At 41.1% G+C, this 20,603-nt stretch overlaps 1 protein-coding gene across 4 annotated transcripts in view; it reads left to right on the top strand.

Annotated features, from left to right (window-relative positions):
* Nucleotides 1–20,110, top strand: part of LOC146614210 (junctophilin-1-like) — a 68,952-nt gene extending 48,842 nt beyond the window's left edge. The window contains exons 5-7 of one of the 4 annotated variants that reach the window (XM_085378745.1): nt 8,332–8,768; nt 11,979–12,075; nt 17,411–20,110. In XM_085378745.1, coding sequence (XP_085234871.1) covers nt 8,332–8,768; nt 11,979–12,059 — 518 coding nt within the window. In that variant the 3' untranslated portion in view covers nt 12,060–12,075; nt 17,411–20,110. The other 3 variants (XM_085378744.1, XM_085378746.1, XM_085378743.1) reach the window with 3 other exon arrangements.
* Nucleotides 20,111–20,603: the final 493 nt, after the last annotated feature.

Raw genomic sequence — 20,603 nt, 5'->3', positions numbered from 1 at the left:
GTTTAACAAATTTCACTGCAAACTATAAAAGGAATCAGGATTTAAATAGAACATAGTAGTGATGGATTAAGTGCAGGAAACACTAGTATAAGGTGTCTATTGAACAAATCTCCTTCAGCGTTCAAAATGACCAAAGTGAGGACCACAGGCGTTTCTCTCGATTGGTTGTGTTCAGGGAAAAAGCAGCTAAATACACTGAGACTGCTCCACATTGTTAGCGAGTTAACTCTGGATATCTGTAGGTTTTGTCAAACTTGGAGTGAACAAAAGCAGAAAAACAGTAAAAGATGCAGACAGTGAAAGTCTGGTTTATTTCATGAACACAATGAAACATTTTACAGTCCACAGAGCAAAGTAGCATACATGATAAATAGATACACATAACACGGACAGTGAGAAGTAAAACTCGTCGTCTTACCACATGTTATATTCTGTAAACTTAAAATAACCACAGAAATTAGAGTTTAGTGTTTTAAGTCATCTATTAAAAAACATGAGTCAACATTACTGAAGTGACGCTTTAACGATGCGTCTTATCACCGTGTTTATGATGATAAAACATGTTCTCTCGTTAGTAGATGTCAGCGCTGTCACTTGTCATGAAAATGTCCAGAGCCAGGGTTCCTCTTTAATCACCATTGATCATTAATAGGGTCACAAAAGATTTGTCACATTATCCCCATAAACAAAATGCTTTTATAGAAATCATTGTGATACAAATATTTAGATTCTTGATTCACAATGTGCACGAACTCAAAATCTTTAGAGGTTCATATTTATAAAGTATCGCAAATAATACATTTATACCATTGTATGAGCTACACTTCTTGTAAAAAACTGATTGAAAAAAGCTCCTGTCGTGACCTTCCTTCTGTGAGGACACACACACACACACACACACACACACACACACACACACACAGGAAAACCTGTTGTTTGTGGTGCTCTATTTAAAACTATTAGTGTCATGAACCGAAGTTCACCGCACAAGCTGGACCCAGAAGCAGAGCCAACACAAACAACAGGTTTTCCTTTAGAAATAAACTTTTCTTGTGTTACTTCTAAAAACTACAGATTCTTAACTCTGCAACAGTTAGACAGAGTTGGTTACAGTTAGGCCCCCAACAGTCAGCAAAACAAGTCATAAAACAATAAAAGAGGCTGCCTTATCAAGAGCATCCCAGCACTGTAGTTCCATTACAAACAGTTTCCTTTATTTTATCTTATCATGTCAGAGGCCAACTGAAACCAAGTCCACCTATATAAAAACACCCCATCAGACACACAGTAGTTTCCTCAGCACTTCACAATTCCCCCCAAGGTATAGCGTTTTAACTTTTTATTTTTTCGGATCCCAGACACAGCGGTGTGAGGTAGTTAGCACACAGTTTGGACGTGTAGAAAACATTGCTTGTTTGGAACACATCAGCAGAGAGGTAGAGTTCATAGCTGTTCATAAGAGTTTAATTTAATCAAACCTCATTTTACGGATCTAAGTGGCTCCTCATCACTAGCCAATTCACCATTTTATTTAAATATCTGAATTTTCGGAATGAGGATCCAAGCGGGACACAGAGGCTGCTTTAACGCACCAGAATGCAAATATAAATAAAAGCCTGACTATCCTGAGAGCCTAGCTGCAGCGAGACCTTTCTTTCACACAGATTCCTGGATGTGCGTTGGATCCGACTTTGCTACCCGCACAGAGCGTTTCTGACAGTCGGGCGCTGCTTATACAATAGAGAAAAGCAACAATACACCGTGTTTCTCTGCTCCAAGGTAAGGATGTCTGTTATACCCAGCGCATAAATGTCTCTGTGTTAACGCTGATTATTCAAACCCTGTTGAAAATGTGACACATTTGTTATCCAAAAACATTTCCTCTAAATTTGCAAAGTTACTGATTTAAAATTTATATTTTTGAATTTTTAATTGCATGACAAACATACAATAGACTCTTGAGCATATTTATATAGCTAAATACACAATGGTATAACCGTGCTAAATAAAAGAGGCCCAAGTACCAAAGCACTCTAATGCAAGCCTCTAAACTGCATGTTGATAAGTACGTGAAGCGTACCTCTACAGCTGAAAACAGATTGTATCCATACTTTGAGGATCTGCTGAATTGTTTTTAATGGCGCTTTTTTTTTTTTTTTTTTTTTTTTTGATGAACTGCGGATGATGATGAATTCCTCTTTATTGTAGAAACAGTCCCTAAGCTGTTGTTGCTCATACTTACTGAGTTCCCTAGCTACTTCCTTACTATGTCAGTAAACTTTTTGAAAAGGAAGCTGCTGTAGATTTAAAGAAACACCTTAATTGAAGCAAAGGCAAAAAAATTGGAATGAATTTTATGTGACTGTAAAGCCAACAATAAGTGAAAATCCAAAAACGCCTCCAATCCTAATGATCTCCCCCTCTCTCTCGCTCTGTGTGTGTGTGTGTGTGTGTCCTCACAGAAGGAAGGTCACGACAGGAGCTTTTTTCAATCAGTTTTTTACAAGAAGTAGCTCATACAATGGTATAAATGTATTATTTGCGATACTTTATAAATATGAACCTCTAAAGATTTTGAGTTCGTGCACATTGTGAATCAAGAATCTAAATATTTGTATCACAATGATTTCTATAAAAGCATTTTGTTTATGGGGATAATGTGACAAATCTTTTGTGACCCTATTAATGATCAATGGTGATTAAAGAGGAACCCTGGCTCTGGACATTTTCATGACAAGTGACAGCGCAGACATCTACTAACGAGAGAACATGTTTTATCATCATAAACACGGTGATAAGACGCATCGTTAAAGTGTCACTTCAGTAATGTTGACTCATGTTTTTTAATAGATGACTTAAAACACTAAACTCTAATTTCTGTGGTTATTTTAAGTTTACTGAATATAACATGTGGTAAGACGACGAGTTTTACTTCTCATGTTATGTGTATCTATTTATCATGTATGCTACTTTGCTCTGTGGACTGTAAAATGTTTCATTGTGTTCATGAAATAAACCAGACTTTCACTGTCTGCATCTTTTACTGTTTTTCTGCTTTTGTTCACTCCAAGTTTGACAAAACCTACAGATATCCAGAGTTAACTCGCTAACAATGTGGAGCAGTCTCAGTGTATTTAGCTGCTTTTTCCCTGAACACAACCAATCGAGAGAAACGCCTGTGGTCCTCACTTTGGTCATTTTGAACGCTGAAGGAGATTTGTTCAATAGACACCTTATACTAGTGTTTCCTGCACTTAATCCATCACTACTATGTTCTATTTAAATCCTGATTCCTTTTATAGTTTGCAGTGAAATTTGTTAAACCGTTGCTTAATGGGACAGAAGTACAAGTCGCTCTTTACTAACACATTTGTAGATGAGTTTAATGCTGAACAACACAGCTAGCAGTCTCACACACTCTTTAGGTTTTTCAAGTTATGTGTGTGTAATGGTTTAGTCTATCAAACCTTACCCTTTTCTCCCCAGTATCACAACAGTATGACTCCCAAAGTACGGCTCAGTAAACAACCTACGATTCTAAAGCCAGAACAGAAAGATACAGTTGGAAGATGAATGATTGCGTTTTTATGATGTGTAGTAAAACGACCCCCTCTTCTTCTTCTCTGTGTTGTTCTTGTGTGTGTGTGTGTGTGTGTGTGTGTGTGTGTGTGTGTGTGTGTGTGTGCCTTAGAAGTCAAATAATACATTAGCCATACTTAAAAAAACATCTGAATTTCATTTAGAACTGAGATTCTAAGTTGTAAGGAGGAATCTTATGCACAGCCAGAAACATGTTTCCCCACTTTCACAATGCTGAGGTGCCAAATCCACAACCCCAAACAAATGGTTTATTACACGCAGGTGTGAAGGGCAAGCTTTACTTACACAGCCTCACACACAGTAGATTTTTAAAGTTTTTTTGGGTACAGTGGTTTAGCCACAGATGCAACATCCACTTTTGATAAAGATCACTCCACCTGTTTATTTCTTAAGAAATTAAGCATCTTTATTAAGCTCTTATTTATACATGTCTACACATTAATAGACACCGTGTGCTCTGAGACATTATAGTCTTCTACTTCTGCTTCCATCGGTTTGCATTTTAAACTCCCAACCTTTCAGGTTGTTATGAACGGCTTATATTTCTAACATTTTGTGATGTAAAAGTGAACCATGCGACTTTTTTTATTTTCTGTTTGATGGAAGGACTTAAGACACGAGTTATTTAAACAATTCTAAATGACCGTGTGATGGCCATAGTACTTTATGTGGGCCAAATGTGTTAAGGATAATGTTTATCAATGTAAAATTGCAAAGAACTTGTGGATAGATTATAACATTTTGTAAACAGATACCTCAGAAGCTGTACTGGTAGATCTATGTATGTAAGGTAAAACTATCCACAGTACTTCCACTAAGTAACTAAACACATAAAGTCACTCTTACCAATAATCCACTGCTCCTTGAAAAAAAAGTAGCACAAACAGACAACTGATTGAGCAATGATAAGTAGAGCTACCCGAGGCCGAGACTCAAGCAGAAGAAAATTAAAAGTTGTTGTTTTTGTGGCTCGAAAAATTAAAGAAAGTATGTTTAATAATTCAACAAGACCCGCACCTTCAACACATGTACATTCAAATTTTGGAACAGGCTCAACATTGCTGCTGTTCAATAGTTTTTATCCGTTTGAAAAAGTCATTTTACGGCTTTAATGTTTCCAGCTGATAAGGAGAATGAGTGCGTTTCAAATGTGCGTCCAAAGGCTTTAAACATCTGCTTTGTCTGTAACGACAGTATCAAACTACAGAGCATTGTTTTTACTAAAATTCAACATTTTCCGATGAAAATTTGGCTACTTTTTTTTTTTCTTTACTGTAACACGCACCTCAATGCCATTTTTAGGATATTCTTGGTGATCACATTTTTTTCATATTTATGCTTTTGGCACTGAGGGTATCTGATACGCATGTTGTCACTGTGTTTGTACTACCAGCTGTGAGGGCTCTGCTTTTGCTTTGAGCAGTCTGTTTTTATTTTGTCTCGTGAGTGTGTGTGTTTTTCAAACGAGATCCTCGTCAGTTTGATTTTGTTACCACAAACTTTGTGTGAAGTTCACAACAGAGGTAAAGAGATTTAAACACCCCAGTTTAAGGAGGCAGGCAGGGGTTGGACCAGCTGCACAGGACAGGTGAAGCAGAGAGTGTCGGGGGGAGATGTGCAACAGAAGCAGAGGGAACATTTTACAAGATGATAAATGGCAGATTTAGATGATTAAGGATTTGTTGACAAGATTAAAAGACACGTCCGTCAGAGTTCAACAACATTACAGTTTGATTAAATAAAAAAGTTTTTAGACTACACAAGGTTCATTTTCTCCTCTGATAGTAATCATATTAAACATGTCAAGAAAGAAAGAGTATAAAGAAAAATAGTAAATGTGTGTCTAATTAAACTCTTCCTGTGAGCCTTACATCATCCTTTAATATGTTTGGTGTTACAAACTTGAAGAAGCATGGAAAAGATCATCAGACATTAATCTAATCAGTTTTCAGCCTTCATTCATATTGAAAAGTTGAAATCTTCCCTGCTAGACCCAAGTGCAGCGTTTAACACCGTCGGCCAGAACATTTTATTACAGCTATTATTAAATGGAGAGTCCTCTTCACACACTGAGGTTAATTATGAAGCTCCACAGGCTTCTGTGCAAAGACCAGTTCTGTTTACATTATACGTGCTTTAGAAGACATAGCATACCACAGGTCAGCTCAGCAACATTTCGACTTTGGCTTGTTTTTTCTGGTTAACGTTAATTACGTAATTTAGAATTAAAGTTTAGTGTTTTTAGCATTTAGGATGGCCGTGGCGAGTAACTCAAGTGCTGTAAACATTTCATGAAACCTCATCAAAAGTTATCTGAGTTGGAAGGGTGGCTGTTAATAAGCCATTCTTAAGGAAGGAGAACAGAGAAAAATAAGGCTGAGGTGTGCCAAATTACACAAGAAATTGACTGGAAAAAGAAATCAGCTGTAATATGTCTTATGGAGTAATGAATCCAAATTTGAAATATGCATGGAAGAGGTCCGAAGAGAGATACAACAGTGAATGTCTATAGCCGTCTTTAACACAGCGTGGATACTCTACCGTGCTTTGAGGCTGGATTTCAGCCAGTGTTGTTGGAGCTCTTATCCAAATTAATCAAATTATGAATGTAGAAAAGTTCCACCAGATTTTGATCGACCATGTAATACCACGTAGTGTCTGATTGGCTTCAACTTCATTTTTCAGTGCGACAATGATCGCAAACATACTGCCAATGTAGTCAAAGTATGCCTGGATGAAACAACGCATCAGTCATGGATTGATCTCTCCAGGGTTCGAACCTCAAGATAATCGAAGCAGTGTGGGATCATCTTGACAGAAAACAAAACAAAAGGCAGCCAGCATCCAAAGAAGAGTCTCGGATGTCTTTCAAGAAGCCTGCAGAACTAAGAAATGACAAGAAAGCTTACCTATTAGAGTTTAAGCTGTGTTGAAGAATGAAAGGCAGCTTTAACTGGACAAAAGGGGGAAAAAAATCCCACATTGACAGCTAACTCAAGAGACAAAAAGCATTAGAACTCAAGTCATTACCTTACTTAAGGATAAATAAGTTAATTAATTACATTAATGCATAAGCAGAAAATAACCTACAGTAACTGCTTTGCGATATGGAAGTGCAAAAGACAACTGAAAGGGAGGATAGTTTCTATATATGTGGTTTCTATTAAGGGACAGAGGAACGATAAGAAATCAAGGACAAGGAGTGTGGTGTAGATAAGTGAGGAAATCCGATCATTACTACAAATTTAGTTGAAATTTAAATATTTTAACTATGGTGCCTCCTGTGAGGGCTGTCTGTTTTCCACATTCTGCAACGGTAAAATACGACTTAGAGGCGGATATTTGTTTTACTTTATGGGCAACAGTTGTTCTTGCTGTTGACAAAACTCGCCTCATGGTTGACTCTGAGAAAAAAACTCTTTCCCACAGAGGGGAATAAACTTATTCGAATATGAGCTTTTTTCCACTAAGACTTGTTTTATGGGGAGATGTACGAAATTATTTACCGGGTTACAAGCAATGATAATATCGGATGTTGACTCCTCAGCGTCATCATTTTCTATCTATTGAGAAAACTTATTGTTAAAGTATTGAAGAAAAAAACTCCTCCTTGGCCCGCGGGGGGTGGGTGGGTGTGTGTGTGTGTGTGTGTGTGTGTGTGTGTGTGTGTGTGTGTGTGTGTGTGTGTGTGTGAGTGAGTGAAACAAGATCGCCTGTCGCTGGTTTGTTTTTCAGTCTCTCAAAAGGAAAAGTAGTATTCACTAAGGGATAGTTATTCGTTTTTTACACATAGGCAGCCTGTAGGTTACAAGCGGATAGAAAGTTCTTCTTTTCATCACAAGCTATGGTGTATCTTAAAGGTTTTTTAACAGCGTCTGTATTATAGGAAAATAAAATACTATTGAAATCTCTACAGGAAGTCACTCTTTATTTCCATTACAAACGCCGGTGCAGCTTAAGAAAGTAAAATTACATCCGCTCTGTCTCTCTATACATCACAGAATCATCTGCTGCATCACCGCTGTGCTTAGGGAACATGACGCAACAGGTCTGAAAATGACTAGACACTTCCGGAGTATTTCCGGTAGGGTCATAAGGTCCGGATCGAGGCCTTCCATAGTAAATATGCTGTATTTGAATATGTCATATTCAAAGCCTTCTTCTTTGGGAGAGCAGATCTCATCGGACACAGGAACGCTGCGGGGCTGCAGAAGGAAATCCATCTTGTGTCTGTGCCTTAGAAATTGTGACGGACTCCACCTCTCTGCTTTTTTATTCCCCTCCAACAGATGGCGCGCTTCCGGAGGTTTCCCCCTCCCTCTAAAAACTTTTTTTCCCAACAACAGATGACGCGCTTCCGGAGGTTTCCCCCCCCCCCCTTCTCAGGATGCAATTCGACACGGTTAGCAACAGATGGCGCGCTTCCGGGGTTCACCCCCCTTTCTCAGGATGCGATTCGTCACGCGGGGGGTTTCCCACCCCCCTTCTCCGGATGCGATTCGTCACGCTCATTACACGCTTCCGGGGGGGAGGGGCGGGAGGTCAAAAGGTCGTGATTAGGGCCATCAATCACTTCGGATCAAATTTTGTCATAAGCTGTATGGGATTAACTCTCTTGTGAAGCTTGACTGAAAACTTGAAATTCTACCTCCTGAACCAGTATATTGTATACGCATTAGTCATTTGGTTAACTGTGGTCTCCATTACTCCTGTCTTTTTTTCATTGTACAGGCATAACAAAAGCAGCGTCAAAACTTTCTCTGAGACAGCAAGTAAGGCAACAAGAGGCTTCTCCAGCAGTCAAACAGTCTGCTACCACTACAGTCAGCAGTTACTCAAGCAATGGACAGATTCACTCCCAGTTCCATGGTTACCATGTTAAAGCAACTCTTAAGATTCAACCCCCTGAAGAACCAATTGGTGTAGTGGATGATCTTCACCCATCTGACCTTGTACACTTGCTGCCATCACCTGTCAAACAAATTCAACCACCAGCACCAAAACCCCTGCCAGCCCCTATCCCTTCACAAGTTCCAGCAAAAGATGGCACCAAAGCACAAGAGCCTCCCAAGGAACCGCAAAAAAAGGAATCAAGCAAATCAAGGAGCCTTGCAGAAACCAAGAAAGCCAGTATGGAAATGGATCCTGAAATTGTAGAGGACAAATCGGTGAGTTGAGTTGCCACACATATTTTTATAATATAGTATTCTAACAATCAGGGAGAATCGAACGCACAGTGAGTGTGCGTGTTCAGATTGTACTGACATGACTTATACTTTCTAGAATTTCCCACCAATGTTACAATAACTATAATCTGAATATGGATATATGTCCAGCATTAGGGCTGTTGCCATATCATGGTGCCCACGGTAATACCACAATACATTTTTACCTCATATAAAAGTGCCATATTTTGATATTAATGATATAACAATGCTATACATTTACATTCCCTAGCACACACACACAGACAGACATGTTTAGCAGTGAGGCCCACATGTCAGCCTTCAGTGGGATCTGATTATTCCAGATGTTGTGTGCGATGAGATGGATTTAAATTAGAGTCTGGATTTAACAGGAAGCCAAAACAGGAGAAATCTGCTCTCTCTTTCTAGTCCCTGTCAGGACTCTTGCTGCAGCATTTTGGATTAACTGAAGGCTTTTCAGTGAGTTTTTAGGACATCCTGATAATAATGAATCTTTGAGCTCAGAGAAGAAATTCAGCTGTTTTTACAGGAGGAAGACATGCATGAAGTTGCAAGGAAATGCTGTAAAACTTGTGAAAATCCAGTTAAAAGTCCAAAGTTACTGGTTGTACTTGTTTGCGGTGAGCAGCAGATCAAACAAGTTAACAATTATAAATGGTTTCAAACACACATCCAGGCCTGTGAGACTCATTTAGACACTCGGACACTGACCGTGGTTCTCTGGTACACTTCTGCATACTTTTTGTATATTTTGTGTAATATTCAGTAATAAACTGTAAATTTGGACTTTTTCAAGGAAGCATTTTTTTATTCAGTGTTTTCATTTTTTAATGAATTTACTCCTACTGGGGAGAACACACATGAGGTTTAAGGCCTGGACGATGATGAAACCTGGAAAATGGTTGCAAATAAATATGGGTACCACTTTAGGCAGCTCCTAATTTTATGGATTCGGCACCCAGCTTTGCTTGTTTTTTCACTTTTTCGCTACGCGATTGCATTTAATTCCCGCTCGTCTCTTTCTGTAGCTAGCCTGTATCACTACACTAGCTGTCTTGAAAGCGTCTAACTCCCTCCCTTCTTTCACATAACAGTATGATTACAGTCAGTCTTGTGATTTGCTGCATGGTGTGCCCATCAAATTAAAGTCCTTCCTACATGGATTCTCAGCAGGGTTGAAGATTCAGCTGCCACATACCGACAGGCCATTAATCAGAATCAGAATCAGAATACTTTATTGATCCCTGGGGGAAATTATTTTTTGTTACAGTGCTCCATTATAAACCAACATTAAGACAAGACAGACAATACACTAACTAAGAATAGTACAATATATACATACATACATACATACATACATACATACATACATACATACATACATACATAAGTCACTCATAAATAAATAGCTGAACAAGAAACATGTGTAGTTTATAGCAGCAAACAGTGTGTTAAGTGGATGCGTTGTACAGGGAGCCACAGGCAGGAAAGATTTCCTGTGTCGTTCAGTGGTGCATCATGGGTAATCTCAGTCTCTCACTGAACGAGCTCCTGTGACTGACCAGCATGTCATGGAGTGGGTGGGAGGTGTTATCCAACATTGTCTTTATCTTGGACAGCATCCGCCTCTCCGACACCACCTTGAGGGAGTCCAGCTCCATCCCCACAACATTGCTGGCCTTACGGATCAGTTTATTGAGTCTGTTGGCATCTGCGACAATATTGACATATGAAATTATATCGCGGGCCGGATGTGGCCTTCAGACCGTTTAGGAGCAGTGCTCTCTCACACAGGGTTTAGTGGGGGTGGGGTGCTGCTGACTTCAACTGTGGATATAGTCGGACAGCAGGAAGAATACTTTGAGGACCTGCTTCTGTAGAGGACGCAGAGTGTGTGGATGAGGGGCACGATTTGCCTGTCACCAGGGGCAAGATCAACAAAGTAGTTAAACAACTACTTGGTAGCAGCAGGGCCTCTGGGGTGGATGAGTTGCTCTGACTTCCTTAAGGCTCTTGTTGTTCTAAGTCTGTCTTGAAGATCTGGCAAGGTGCTTCTGGATTGGTAGACTGGAGTGGTGATTCCCATCTTTAAGAAGAGTTTCTGGAAGGTTATAGGGGGATCACACTACTCAGCTTCACTGGGAAGATAGACTGTACCAGGGTACTGGAAAGGAAACTTTATCCATTAATCAAATCTCAGATTGAGGACTGTTGCAAGAGCTACAGTTGTACACTGCCAGCAGTCAGTGTTGGACTTATTCACAGTAGGTGTTGGACTCAGTCACCAATCCTGCTCATTATCTTTATGAACAGAAATTTTAGGCATAGCCTCGTGCCTGAAGGCTTCCAGTTTGGTAGCTTCAGAATCTCACCTCTGCTTTTTGCAGATGATGTGGTTCTGTAGGCTTCAGTAGGTGGTGGCCTGTTTGACAAGTATTTGTCTTGCAAAATTTAAATAAAAATTTGCAGTTCAGATTTATTAACAAAATTCATAAATGGTATAATAAAGGTTGCATGCAAACGAGCAAAAAAGAAAAGAACGACACACACACACACACACACACAGGGTGATATGAGTCTCTACAAGAGCAAAAGGTGAAGCAACAAAAGGATTATAAGAAGATGACAAACAAATGTTACCAAAGACCTTCTGCAGAAGAAGAAAGTTGGAACTCTGAACTAGACAGCTGTCTTGGACAACTACTATTTTCTGTGGCCATCGCCCTGTACAACTCCTCCATCTAATACGCTGTAAACACTGCAATAGTTCCACACTGTTGCACACGCTCTACAGTAAAAAGTTCACAGGTTAGAATTAAATGTCAATCATATATATTTCACCTCTGTGATACTCTTCATACTTATAGTTGAGCGATTTGTGCCAGCTCTTAAATTGGTAAACTCTGTAACATATTGTATTATTTAAATAGTTTAGTCTGTTACTGTTACTGTCTTTGGGCAACTGTAATCCACACAATTTCCTGAGGGATTAATAAAGTATTCTGATCTGACTGAACTGAATTCAAGAGGATATCTTTACTAGTTTCCACTACATACTGCATGCTGTCAGTGGGGCCCACTGCTTGTCTTGTTGATTTTGATAGCGTCAGTAATCATAATGTTGCAAAATAAATGAAATAACTTAAAGAGCTTTCTTGTGTGTCTCCACAGGGCCCTAACTCTATCTTGGTGGTTCTTGTGATGCTGTTGAATGTAGGTCTAGCAATCATTTTTGTCCATTTCCTCACCTGACCAAATATGGGCTCGGGTAAGAATTTGCAGCTGTATGAGTATTTCACAACTGAAACTGGTTTGCTGTTGTGTTTATCGTGCACTCAGGAAAGATCGGTCATTTAGAATACAACCTCAATACAAACTGTATATAAAAACAGAAGTGCAGTGATCTGCAAAGCTATAATTTATTCACAACAGAAAACAGAAAGAGTAGCAAATGTTTACAATAAGACAATGTACCCCTTTAAGAAAATATTACTTTATAAAGAAGTTAAGACGGTGGCAATAAAAGACTGGAAACTGTAAGTGGTACTAAAAAGAGGAACATTTTACTAATACATACTAATTATTATCATTTTACAAGTAATCAAAAAGGAGTTATCTTTAAAATCCTTCTATTGCTTTATACAGGTCCCAATGCTTTTCCCTGCTTTGTCCCCTCTCCACTACAGTGTCAGACCTCTCAGGTCATCAGGTGCACATCTTTAAACTGTTCCCAGAATTAGATCCGAGTGTGGTTGGGGGGCTTTGAGTTACTGTGGTCCTTGTTTTTGGAACACGAGTCCCTCTTTAGTCCAGACATGTTTTCCACGAACGATCTAAAGAAGGACCATCTTGCTTTGTTACCTGTGCTCAGTTCAAAAGTCTGCATATCTGATGCTATGGGATGCATTAGTGCTTATGGAATTGGCAATGCCATCATCAATGCTAAAAGTGTTTAATATGTGGTTCCAGCTATATGACGTCTGACGTTCTTGCACATTTTTAATTTGTTGGTGTAAACATGATATTTTCTGTTGTGAATAAAATATGGCTTTATAACATTTGCAAATTATTGCATTGCATTTTACACATTTTTGGATTAAAGGCTCATCAGTCCGAGTCAAACATGGCTGCTGATTACATTCAAAACTGTATTCACTCCACTGACATGACTGTTAACACATTTTTGTTCTATCCCTGCATTGCACCCTCACAATGGTACGGTTCTACAGTTCTGCTGTGGTAATTCTTCTGTTTTCAGTTAGCCTGGAACGTTTGTGCTCCAATTAGCAAAACTGACCCCTGGGCCTGGTTTGAATATATGTTTGACACTGACGGATGCACAGGACACGATGGAGTATCCATGGAGACTCCATCCTTGCCTCATCCTCTGGTGAAAGGACTACGAGGAAGAGAGAAATTAATAATTCAGTAATTTTTTCCAATCATTGTATTTTTTCAGGTTTCAGTGTATTGCACATCAAGTGTTACTGTGATGCTGTGGAAAGCCAAGTGAATAACTGGAACTGAGTGCCTAAGTAGACTGAGGGAAAGTGAAGCTTAGTTGGTTGTTTAAAGGGCAACACTGGTCTTTTTTTAAAAATTGTTACTACTACTATTGTCCTACAAAAGGACGATAAACAGCTACTAACGGTGATGTAGCCCTTTTCTCCCGTTTTTACAGAACATAAAACAGAACACTGTCCCACTGGGTGGCGTTCCTTTAAAACAATGAGTTCTAGAGTTGGTCTAACAGTTACAGATGACCAAAGCTGTTGTCATGTTCAGACACAGTCCTGTTTACGCTGCTTTGCTTGCTTCTTGGCCCACAATCATGACCTATAAACTTTAGGCCAAGAAGGTCTCGATCAGTCGTCCAGGTAAGTAAATCAATCTGGATGTAGCGTAATTATGTGATTCCGCTACATCCAGATGAACAGAATCAACCTTTTGGGGTTTAAGCTAAGGAGAAATTTAAGATGTGAGGTAAAACGTCCTGACAGTCCTGTATTTCTGACACACAAGAGCAAACTATATTAGTATCAGCTAGAGTATTCAGAATTGTGAGGGCAGCTTTGGATATTATTAATTTCATGAACTGTTTGTAAACAAACTGTAGTTTTCAAATGGTTCATAAAGAAAGGAAACTTTACCAGGTGTTGCTTTGTTATGTGCTTTTAATAAACTAATAGGTGTTGGTAGAAATAATTAATTGTTCACATGAAAGTTGTGAGAATCATTCTGTAAAGCAGACATGGGATCCCTCTGATTTATACACAGGTTTCTTTTCTTTTGTGGCTTAAATTGGAAACCTTAATTCAAGTACACATTATAGCATTCAGTTGAAGGAAGTCTTCTGTCTCGCCAGCCGGACAGACATAAAAACTACAAACATCACAAAGCTTTGCTGGTAGCAGGTCGATGCTCCAGGAAGCAAAATAAGTACATTTGAGTCTATTGTATGATGGATTTACCTTAACCATCAAGTTCTGCTGCTATTTTAAGAGCACTCCACTTTCTGTCTGCTTATGAAACTGTGATGTGAACAGTATATTATTCAGTGTGTCACAATGATGACAACACTTTAACTTGAACTTTGTTTGGGGATGGGGATGAACATGAATGGAGTACGATGGGGCAACAAAGGCTGTGTTGGTCCCATGGATGTGCACACAACAGCATGCAAGAGCTTGTTTGCAGTGAATGAATCTCCTGTGATAATGCTCAGTTTATTAGAAGATTTGCTTCTTCCACAAATTTGAGATCACATAAAAGTGGTCTCAGTGGAACTCTGAGCCATCTAAAATAGCAGTTGTACTGGAAGTGGTCCAGAGATACCCAGGAAGGCACATATGTATAAACCAGTGCTGTGTCTACACATAAGACAGTTTAGCAAAGAACCAGTTTTAAAATGTATCTTTGCTAGCAGCAGCATGTTGGAGGGAAAAAAACATGATTTGCTTCTAATTTTTTAGTTGAATTTATGAAAAAATTTGGTAAAATGCCAAATATAAAACAGTTTCACATTTATAAAACTAAAAATTCGATTCAGAATGAAACATTTTAAATTGTTGGTTCAAAGTATCATCAATCTGTAGGAGGGGGTAAGATAAAGGCGGGTGTTGACAGCCATCTGTAAAACACCGTGGATGCTCTGCCACAGTTTGGGGCTGAAGTCACTGATGTCATTGATCTCGTCAGTATTAATGGAATTATGAGCAAAGAGAAGTACTGTGACATCATCCAGCCTCCCCACAGTCTGGACCTCAACATTATAAAACTGTGAATCCCACTGACAGAGACTGGAACAAAAGGTGCTTCAGAGAGTTCAGTCTGTATTGAGTAAAAGTCACTTTAAGCTTGTTAGAATTTTTTTCTCTTTTTAACCTAATATACTGTATTTACATTTATGTATGTGTGTGTGTGTGTGTGTGTGTGTGTGTGTAAATGTAATTTTTAAAAAGGAGTGACTTTACACTCTTTATGGTCCTTGGAGAGTGAGTGTGTTTGTTGATCTGTTCACATCCATTGCATATAAAACTTGATAACTTGTTCTCTGCAGCAGTGACCGGACTCCTGAATGACTTTACTCTAACAGCTACTTTTGTGACCTTGCAGTGGATCCATCCAGACTAGTCAGAGGGGCCTTTTTAAAAAACGACAGCAGACAGAACAGCAGACACAGACAAAACGGAGGCCTGAAAATAGCCGGGTGGAGGAGAGGATAAAAACACATGGAGGAATGAGGGGGGTGGCAAGGGAGAAAGATGAAACCATCACCACCCCTGGACTGTGTGAAAGTCTTTGGTGCCCAAGTCCAGCCTGATTGGACTGTTGATGACGTGTGACTTCAGAGTGCAGTGAAAGCTGAAGCTGGGAGTAGCTAGTTGGAAACCAGGCCTTTACCCTCAGCGAGATGAGCCAATGGGAGCAGAGTGGATTTGAGTGTCGGGCCTAGCATCTAGACTGCCCATAAAAACCTGGAGTATGTGCCTGTTTAGCAGTCAGTCTGACTGCTGAGTAAATTTTCACGTTTTGAAATGCTGCAATAAAAAGTTTGTGCCTTATCCAGCTGAGATGTAAAGAATTTGTTTTGTATATGATCAGTGAACAATAGCACGGACATTCAGTTGTTATGTTGCTCTTCTGTTCAGTTAGTTAGCCGTCATTTACTTTGCACCAAGCATACATTGTCTAGAAGATAACTTTGCACTGATGCTTCAGTTCAGCAAGAACAACTCACCTTTTCTCTCACATGTAAGTTCTCATAAGACTGTTGTGATCTAGCTTGTGCACAGATTTGATCACATATGTGTGTGCTTCAGCAGTTTGTGTGTGAGAGGATGGGCAGGTGTTGGGCTGGATAAGTTCAGAGATGCACTTTGAGTTGATGGAAGCCAACAGCTGCCTTACCGTTTTACAGAGTGACATGGTAGTGGGTAAGAATGGCTGGACAGGAATGTGAAGCACCAAGCTGCTTCCCTGTGCCAGCTCCTAGGAGAGCAGCTCTATTTCTATTGGTCTGTTTAGTGATCTGTTCACATCCATTTTTATCTGATTCTGTCTCAGTGCCTGCTTTTTTACTTTATTAAAACTTAACCATAGACGATATTTTCATTCACAGTCCACATTATTTCATTTAAAACTGGTTTATTGCACTTATAGTTTTGATCATTATGATGGCTGAATACCAGTCTGTATATGTTGAATGTTAATATTTTAGTTGACAAATGAATCTGTCTTCCAGTGGGCTGAAAATGCACTCGAACCTCCACCGAAGCAGCTCACTCTTTGGACGATATTTACTTTTAAAGGAATATTATTTTATTTTGTATGTATCCATTTGTTTTCTTTGTTCTTTTTAAACCTTAGTTTATAGTGTAGTTTATTCTGTAATATACTCACATATCTATATTATTGCTAATATATATTGTAATATATCTATATCACTAAAGCACTTCTGGATGGATGCAAACTGCATTTCGTTGCCCTGTACCTGTGCATGTGCAATGACAATAAAGTTGAATTCTATTCTATTCTATTCTATTCTATAGTGCAGTAAAAAGAAGTGCAAAGTGCAGGCTTTTGTTTGCCTTGTTAAAATCTATGTTAATATAAATGACAGAACTTTGAGTATAATTATTTTGTATTTATGTGGATATGAAACATGCACCATTCATTTTATTGTATAATGAGTTTAAATGTGTGGTTCACTTGATGGCTATTACTCTGTTGACCTTGAAGGAGAGGTCACAGGTCAAATATGACATAATATTACCTTAATAATATTACCTTATATTCGAAATATGGTAGTTTTTGACAATGCACTCTTTCACATTGTGCTTTCTAAGTTCTGAGGTTTTTTGTCAATTTTCAACCAATAAATCATTAAGTTGACCTTGAAGACCTGGATGGATGTAGCCCAAACTTTAACATGACCCCACTCTAGACCCTACAACGTTTTATCAAAATGTGCTCAACACTTTTTTAGCTATTGTATTTTCAGACAGAACGGTACACACATACATACACATGCAAACATGACAAACAAACATAACCATCTTGGAAAATTTAAAGTCTTATTAAAACTCTGGATTTTCCCCCAGAATCCTGGACTGGCTGGTGGAGCGACGGAATAAGACTTTGAAGCCCATGATTCATAGGTTTATTCACGGGGATGAAAGCAATCAGGATCACGGGTTAGAACCTTTGTTGCTTGCAGTGCGGAAGGTGCCCCAGGCCTCCATGGGATTTTCTTTCTTTGAGCTGCTGTTCGGCAAGAAGCTTGATTAAGGAAAACTGGGAGGAAGGTCCAAGCCCAGCTAAGAAGGACATTCAGTATGTTCTGGACCTGAGAGCAAAGACACGCACTGGGAAAGTTATCACGAGAAAATTGTCTCCAGGCTCAGGAACTTCAGGAGTGCCTGTATGGCAGAGCGGCTAGAGGGAGACAAAGTGCTTGCATTACTCCCTTCTTTCATCTCAAAGTTGCTCAGCAGGTTGCAAGGAGCCTTCATGGTCACACAGTAAATGGGTAACAGGTGTTGACTATGCAGTGGTGCGGTCAGACAGGAGAGGAGCCACACAGGTATATCACCTTAACCCTCTCAGGCTCAAATTAAACTTTTTGTTGCTAATGCACAACCAAGTCCTGCAGTGGTACTTCTGAGTAAAAAAAACTCATAAAATATGTATGTGGGGTAATCAGGTTGTTAGTTTTTAACTGTTGCAAATCGGCAACGCCTGCCTCGAGAGGGTTAACCTTCTCAAAACATGGAGAGAGGCCAAACCCACTTCTCTGATGAGGGAGAGAGATGAGTTTGGCCAGAGGTGCCCAGTTCCTCCTTCCCTCCATTATGATCACACTCAGGCTGAGCGAGTGAATGTTGCTGCGTTGCAACAGCATTTTGCAGATGTTCTCCCCATGCCCAGCCGTACCTCTCTGATAGAGCTCCAGTTTGAAATGTGTCCTGGTGTGACAGTGCACTCACAGCCCTACAGGTTACCTGAAGGACAAATTGTTCAGAAAGAATTGGCTGAGGCGCTAACGATGTGGGAGTATTTCACTAGCAGGGTCCACTCCCTTGGTAACGATGAGCAATGAGGGATGAGGGAGTGTGATTAGTGCTGCGGTTTGGGGAAGGCCTTGAAGGGGACTGGCGATGGCTCTCAGGCCGTGCAGAACCCCCTGTACTAACGAGAAATAAAGGGAGGAAAGGAAGAGAGGAGAGGACAGGAGAAGAGAGGAAAGAAAAAAGGGGGGGGCATGAAAATGAGAACAGCGGGTATTGGAGAAGGGGGGCTTTTATGGCCTGAGGCCAGAAGGGGTGTGAAGGAGGAGTAGTCCCGCTCCTGAAATTCAGATGATATCTCCACTTCACTAGCAGGGACCACTCCCTTGGTAACGATGAGCAATGAGGGATGAGGGAGTGTGATTAGTGCTGCGGTTTGAGGAAGGCCTTGAAGGGGACTGGCGACGGCTCTCGGGCCGGGCAGCCCCCCCAAAGACAGCATCCCCTGCAGGAGCAAGACTGGGCATAACGGAGGCTTTGGAGAATGTTGTGAATGTATACCAGGTAGGCTTGTGATGACCATCGACCCAGGAGCTTGATTAAGTGGTCAGGGATTCCTTGGCAGGAGGCAGTAGTCACGACGCCGGTGAGGAAGGGATGGCCAGGGATGTGATTTGGAGGAATCCCGGAAGACGAGGGCGCTTGGCGAAAGTGTGAGAGGAGCCATGTCCTGATTGAGGCGTGGCCAGATTTGGTGATGAACAGAGGATCCGAAGGTAAGGTGTGCTGAGATTTTCTGAGGTCAAGGTAAAGGGTTAGTGAAGGGTCTTAAACAAGAGTTTATTTTAAGTAGTATTTAGGCGTGGTGCTGCCCGATTGATTGGTTTGCTTCGTTTGAGGATGAAAATGAAGCGGATGAGGGGTTCGAGGATTCGAGGATGAGGAGGTGAATTCAGAACAGCATAAGCCGAAGAAGGCGAGTAGGAACGTGGCCTCGAGTGTGCACGCCAGGAAGTAATCGCTATGCTTCAGCTGGATGGTAGAGATGCAGCAATTTTGTAGATCTGAAGTTAGGGGTAAGCAGTGTGGGGTTGTGGCAGGTTGAAGTTGTGATGCGATGAATGGAACGTGTTCTGAGCGGTCCAATAGGAGGACAATGTGCTTGCTGCAAGGCTATTTTATAATCGCTTCTTGGGAGATGCTGATGAGTTCTGCGATGCTGGGGTTTAGATCTCGAAAGACGTGGCTGAAAATGGAGGACCTGGGGTCAGAGCTGCCTCTCCGTGGGGCGCTAAGGCTCTGAATGTCTTCGGCCGTAATAACCCCCAAAGCCGGCAGAAGGGGCGGCATCTGTGAAAAGCAGGACGTCGTCGGGGCGGGGCAGCCGATCGTTGTAGAAGAAGGTGATGCCGTTCCAGTTGGCGGGAAGTTGCCAGAGATGCGGTTCGGCCCTGGGAGAGCTATGCAGCATGGCAGAGTCGAGGAGTGGCCGTTTGGATGCAGCGGGTGAAAGCAAGTGAGTTTAAGCATCCCAACGGGAAGAGCAGCCGTCGTCTGAAGCAAGAGAGAGCGAGGAGGAAGCTTTGGGGAAGAAGGGTGATGCGATTGGGCTTTTCGATGGGCAGGGGAGCCTGGAAGCGTTCAGTGTCGAGGGTTATCCTAAGGAACTCCGGGGATGTTAAAGGTCCCGCGTTTTCTCTTCCGACGAAGGGACGCCGAGTTCGGAGAAGACTGACCTCAGAGTAGATAATCCGTGAGCTGGTGGTGACGTGGGAGGGGGTCAGACTGGGAGCCATCAAGGGGGTGAAGCACCTATTTTTTTTTTTTTTAATGAGGCAACTTCTGGTGCCAGAATGTGGACAGGGGTGGAGGCTGGTGGGGTTGAGGGGTCATGCAGGGCGGGAATGGCCGCCGCCGCAAAGGGAGCAGCAGTGAAGATAGCGGCATTGAGGCAAGGAACAGCTGGAGTCGTTGAAGTCATGGCAAATGGTGCGGCCTCCGAGGTGCGTGATGGGCCTGCCCCGCCTGTCTGAACCGTGAGGCAAAGGCATGCTGGGGTGGAGATTGCGGGTTTAGAGGTTCTGGTACGGGAGCTGGGGTCAAGCGGGAGAGAACAGAAGGACGGCACAAGGGCTGAATCATTTTGGGCTGAGGCTATACAGGTGGAAGCGGGAAGTGATGGAGCGCCACACAACTTGCGGGAGAGAGAAGATGGGCGGCGAAGACGGCAGTAGATTTCCTGATCGGGACTGCTCCGGAAGGTGTCTTGGTTAAATTGCTGAAGGTG

The sequence above is a fragment of the Diplotaxodon limnothrissa genome, linkage group LG18 (genome assembly GCF_057381915.1).
Source record: "Diplotaxodon limnothrissa isolate DT_005_m linkage group LG18, D_limnothrissa_male_GT1.1, whole genome shotgun sequence".
NCBI lineage: Eukaryota > Metazoa > Chordata > Actinopteri > Cichliformes > Cichlidae > Diplotaxodon > Diplotaxodon limnothrissa.
This window is presented reverse-complemented; position numbering and strand designations above follow the sequence as displayed.